The sequence below is a fragment of the Lactuca sativa genome, chromosome 3 (genome assembly GCF_002870075.4).
Source record: "Lactuca sativa cultivar Salinas chromosome 3, Lsat_Salinas_v11, whole genome shotgun sequence".
Classification (NCBI taxonomy): Eukaryota; Viridiplantae; Streptophyta; class Magnoliopsida; order Asterales; family Asteraceae; genus Lactuca; species Lactuca sativa.
Genome location: NC_056625.2, coordinates 3,877,070 through 3,881,248, shown reverse-complemented (window position 1 = coordinate 3,881,248; position 4,179 = coordinate 3,877,070). Strand labels below are relative to the sequence as shown.

The 4,179-nt window shown below is 42.5% G+C and overlaps 1 protein-coding gene across 1 annotated transcript; it reads right to left on the bottom strand.

Annotated features, from left to right (window-relative positions):
* Positions 1-1,056: 1,056 nt before the first annotated feature.
* Positions 1,057-1,401, bottom strand: LOC128132569 (uncharacterized). The gene has a single exon (XM_052769124.1). It carries the CDS (start codon positions 1,399-1,401, stop codon positions 1,057-1,059), a length of 345 nt encoding a protein of 114 aa, XP_052625084.1.
* Between the last annotated feature and the right edge of the window lie 2,778 nt (positions 1,402-4,179).

Genomic DNA, 4,179 nt, shown 5'->3' with positions numbered 1-4,179 from the left:
GGCAGTCTCTAAGGCATACCCATAATGAGATTGGTAACGAAGCTCGAATCATCATGGAAAGAACCATGTCCAACAAGGTTTGATTGCGCCTCTCAGCCACACCATTAAGTTGTGGTGTCCTAGGTGGCGTCAATTGTGAAACAATTCCCCATTCCTTAATATAGTCATTGAACTCGATACTAAGATAATCACCACCCCTATCGGATCCGAGCATATTTATCTTCCTGCCCAATGGATTCTCTACTTCTTTCTTAAACTCTTTGAAATTTTCAAAGGTTTCCGACTTGTGCTTGATTAAGTAGATATATTCATATCTGCTATAATCATCAATAAAAGTCACATACAAGCGGTTAACATCCCTTATGGAGGATCTGAAGGGCCCACACACATCTGTGTGTATGAGATCCAACAATCCCTCACCTATTTCACAAGTACCAGTGAAAGGTGATTTACTCATCTTTCCAAGTAAATAAGATTCACACGTATAATCTGACTTTAGGTCAAATGACTCCAAGACTCCATCCTTTTGGAGTTGGGCTATGCACTTCTTGTTGACATGTAAAAGACAACAATTCCATAAGCATGCCTTGTCTAAACCATTATACGAACTGATATGTAACACATTATTTCCTAATTTATCTACAACCATCACAGTTTCACATACACCATTACAAGGCAATGCTTCAAAATAAAATAAACCATTATAATTGGCATTAATAGAACCAATTTCATTAATAAATGAAAATCTAAAACCTTGTCTGTACAAACCATGAAAAGTAATAATATTCTTCGTTATCTATGATGAGTAGCAACATTCATTCAAATCTAACCCTAACCCACTATTAAGCACTAAAGAGTAAACTCTGATCTTGGTAATAGGAGACGACTTCCTATTTCCCATAACCAAGTTCATCTTCCTACGCTCCACATCCCTACTTCTTTTTATCCCATACAAATAAGAACAAATGTGAAAACCACATCCTGTATCAAGGACCCAACAACTAGCATGTGATGAGTTATTAGATACAATAGTATAAATACCTATGAATGAGGGCTTTATCTCCCATCTTTGATGTCCTGCAAGTATTTCGGGAAGCTTCGTTTCCAATGCCCTGTCTCATGACAGTAAAAGCACGTTGTTTCTTTAGGATCAGATAAGGGAGTGGCAGAACCGGTTTTACCTTTGGATCCATTGGAAGAAGATCCATCATGGGACTTTCCCTTGTGGTTCTTAGAGGGAGATTTCATATTTTTCCCTTTTCCATGTCCAATAGCTAGGACTTGGGCAGAAGCAGCAGGAGTGGACTCAACACTTTTGCCTTTCAATCCACTTTCAGTGGTTCTCAACAAACCTTGAAGTTTGCTCAAGGTGATCTCCTCCTTGCTCATATGATATGTCATTTTGAACTGATCATAGCAAGGAAGTAAAGAGTGTAGGACTATATCAATAGCCAGATATTCATCAAAGTTGACATTCAACTTGAGCAAATGATCTACATACCTTTGCATTTTTTGCAAGTGGGTCGTGATGGACTCTCCATCCCTCATTTGGTTGTTATAAATGAGGTAAAAATCTCGTAACTTTCTTGACGCGCACGTTAATGATACTTTTCCATCAAGTCCTGGCACATCTCGTAAGGCCAGTAGTCCTCATAGAACCGCTGTAGCTCAGGAGTCATAGTGGCCACCATAATACCGACACCTTTGTCGCGTCCTTTTCATGAGCGCAATACTCAACCAATTCTTCAGGAGTAGCGTTGATTTCATCTATCTCTTTGATTTCTTTTTTTTTGTAACACCCCAAGTTCAGAAGAAAGAGTTCAGGGGTGTAAAGTGTTATTAGAAGGATGGACTCGACGATTTGGAGCTATGACTCGTCGAGTCGGAGCGTGTGAAGAGCACGTGATAAGTGGCTTGACTCGCCGAGTCGGCGGCTGGACTCGACGAATCAGTGCTGGAAGAGGAAAACCCTAATCTTAAGGTTTGCACCCTATTTAAAGGACTTAATGTCCTCCCCTCAGCCCCTTACTACCCTTTGAGATCTAGAAACCATAAAAATCGTGAGTAAGAGTCCTTGGAGGCAATTTGGAGCTTAGATAAGTGATTTTGTGAAGAGATCTTGAAGATCAAGGAGCTTGGATCAAGGAGATTTGTGGAGATTCAGCTTATTCTTCAGTGGGAGGTCGTTTTGGAGGTAATGAATCATTATCCTTGGCCTTTTCCTTTCTAGATCCATCTTTCATGGAGTTTTAGGGTTTGTTTGGAGATAATATGATGAGATCTTGGTGTGTGAGTTAGATCTGGAGCTGAAACTCCAGATCTGAGTTCTATTTGGATCAAATATGCAGAAAGCCCTTCTAATTGCTATGCAAAAGCCATTACCCAGGAGTTAAGTTCCTTTCTAGCTTGGTTTTTAGAATTATGGGACATGAAGCACGTAAATGTACCAACTTTATGTTGCTATGCACTCTAGGGACCCATATCTATTGTTTGGAGCAAAGGAGTAGTTCTGTATCTTTCGATTATGGGAATACCCGTATCAACGCGGCGAGTTTGGGTGATGACTCGACGAGTTGGGCTAGGGCTTCAGGCATTGAGTCGCGTAGTGACTCAGCGATTCGCATGGGTGAACTCGGCGAGTCATATGATGATGAGCTTGGACTCGACGAGTGGAAGAACAACTCGGAGAGTCTGATGAAGATTGTCATGGACTCGGCGAGTCGGTTCTTGGAATCGGCGAGTCACAATGCAAAACCCCCAACCTCTTATGGTTAGACTCAGAGCAGTGAGTTGAGTGGCGATTCAACGAGTTGGTCAGGATAGGACTTGGAGATTGTTGAACTCGACGAGTCATGGGGTGACTCGGCGAGTCGAGTCGTGATGTGAGAGTTTCTAAGTTTTAGAACTCAGCGAGTTAGTGGGTTGACTTGGCGAGTAGAGTCAACCAGGAAGGTTGAGTTTGACTGAGGACTTTGACTATGACCAATTTGACCTTCAGGGGTATTATGGTAATTTTGGATATTTATGTCATTGGATCATTGATGATTATAGGTGTTGGAGTTGGAGGCTGTGCTTCAAGTTTGTGTTTTTGTGATTCGATTTGGTAGTTGCAAGGTGAGTTATCCTCACTATATCAACAGGGTCTAAGGCACCAAGGCCGGCCCTTTTATCGGATGGGAATCCGGGTATTTGTATGATATGTTTTTGAGTTGCTGGATCTACATCCTGGTTTTAGGATGGTGTTATGTTTGTGACCTGGTTAAGGTCGGTATCCTAGTTTGTAGGGTAAAGTTATGTAGTGACCTGGTTAAGTTCGGTGTCCTAGTATGTAGGGTAATGTTATGTTAGAGACCGGTTAGGTCGGTATCCTGGTTAGGATGTTGTTATGCTGCATGATCTGATTGAACCGTTTGTTTGGCTGAGGATTTTTATGTGATTAATTGTTTTATGTGCACATGGTTGTTGGATTGGGGTTGGGTTGAGGCGGGTCCTGATTTGTGTTGTAGGCCAACATACCCAGGGCGGGCCAGATATACCGTAGGCCCAACGAGCGATCCGGATAGGCTGAAGGCCCCAAGAGGGCGGTCTAGACGTGTCGAGGCTCAGAGAGTGGACCAGACCAACTGAAGGCCCGGTGTGGACGGACCAGTCATACTGTAGACTCAGAGAGTGGACTAGGTGGATTGAAGGCCCAGTGCGGGCGGACCAATCACACTGTAGACTCAATATACATGGCTAGACTCGGAGAGTGGACCAGGTGGACGGAGGGCTCGGTGCGAGCGGACCAGTCACACTGTAGGCTCGATATGCATGGTTGTTCTGTATTGAGATATGATATGAGTATGGTTATATGTGGTTGGTATTTTGGGGGTAACTCACTAAGCTTTCAGGCTTAGAGTTGTAGTGTTTTGGTTTCAGGTACTTCAGGAGATCGCGGCAAGGCGAAGGTGTGATCGTACCGCTCCTCATATTTCATGATTTTGTGATTTGGTTCTGGGGATACTCTGATGTTTAAACTCTTTTGAAAACAAGTTGTAATAGCTTAATGGCTTTTGAATGAGTTAAAATGTTTTAAATTGGTGCAAATTTTCACGAGTGTTACATTTTGAGGACGTATTCTTTCTCCTCGTATTGCAAGGCCATTTGAATGTTGCGAATCCAATCATTGAAATTGGATCC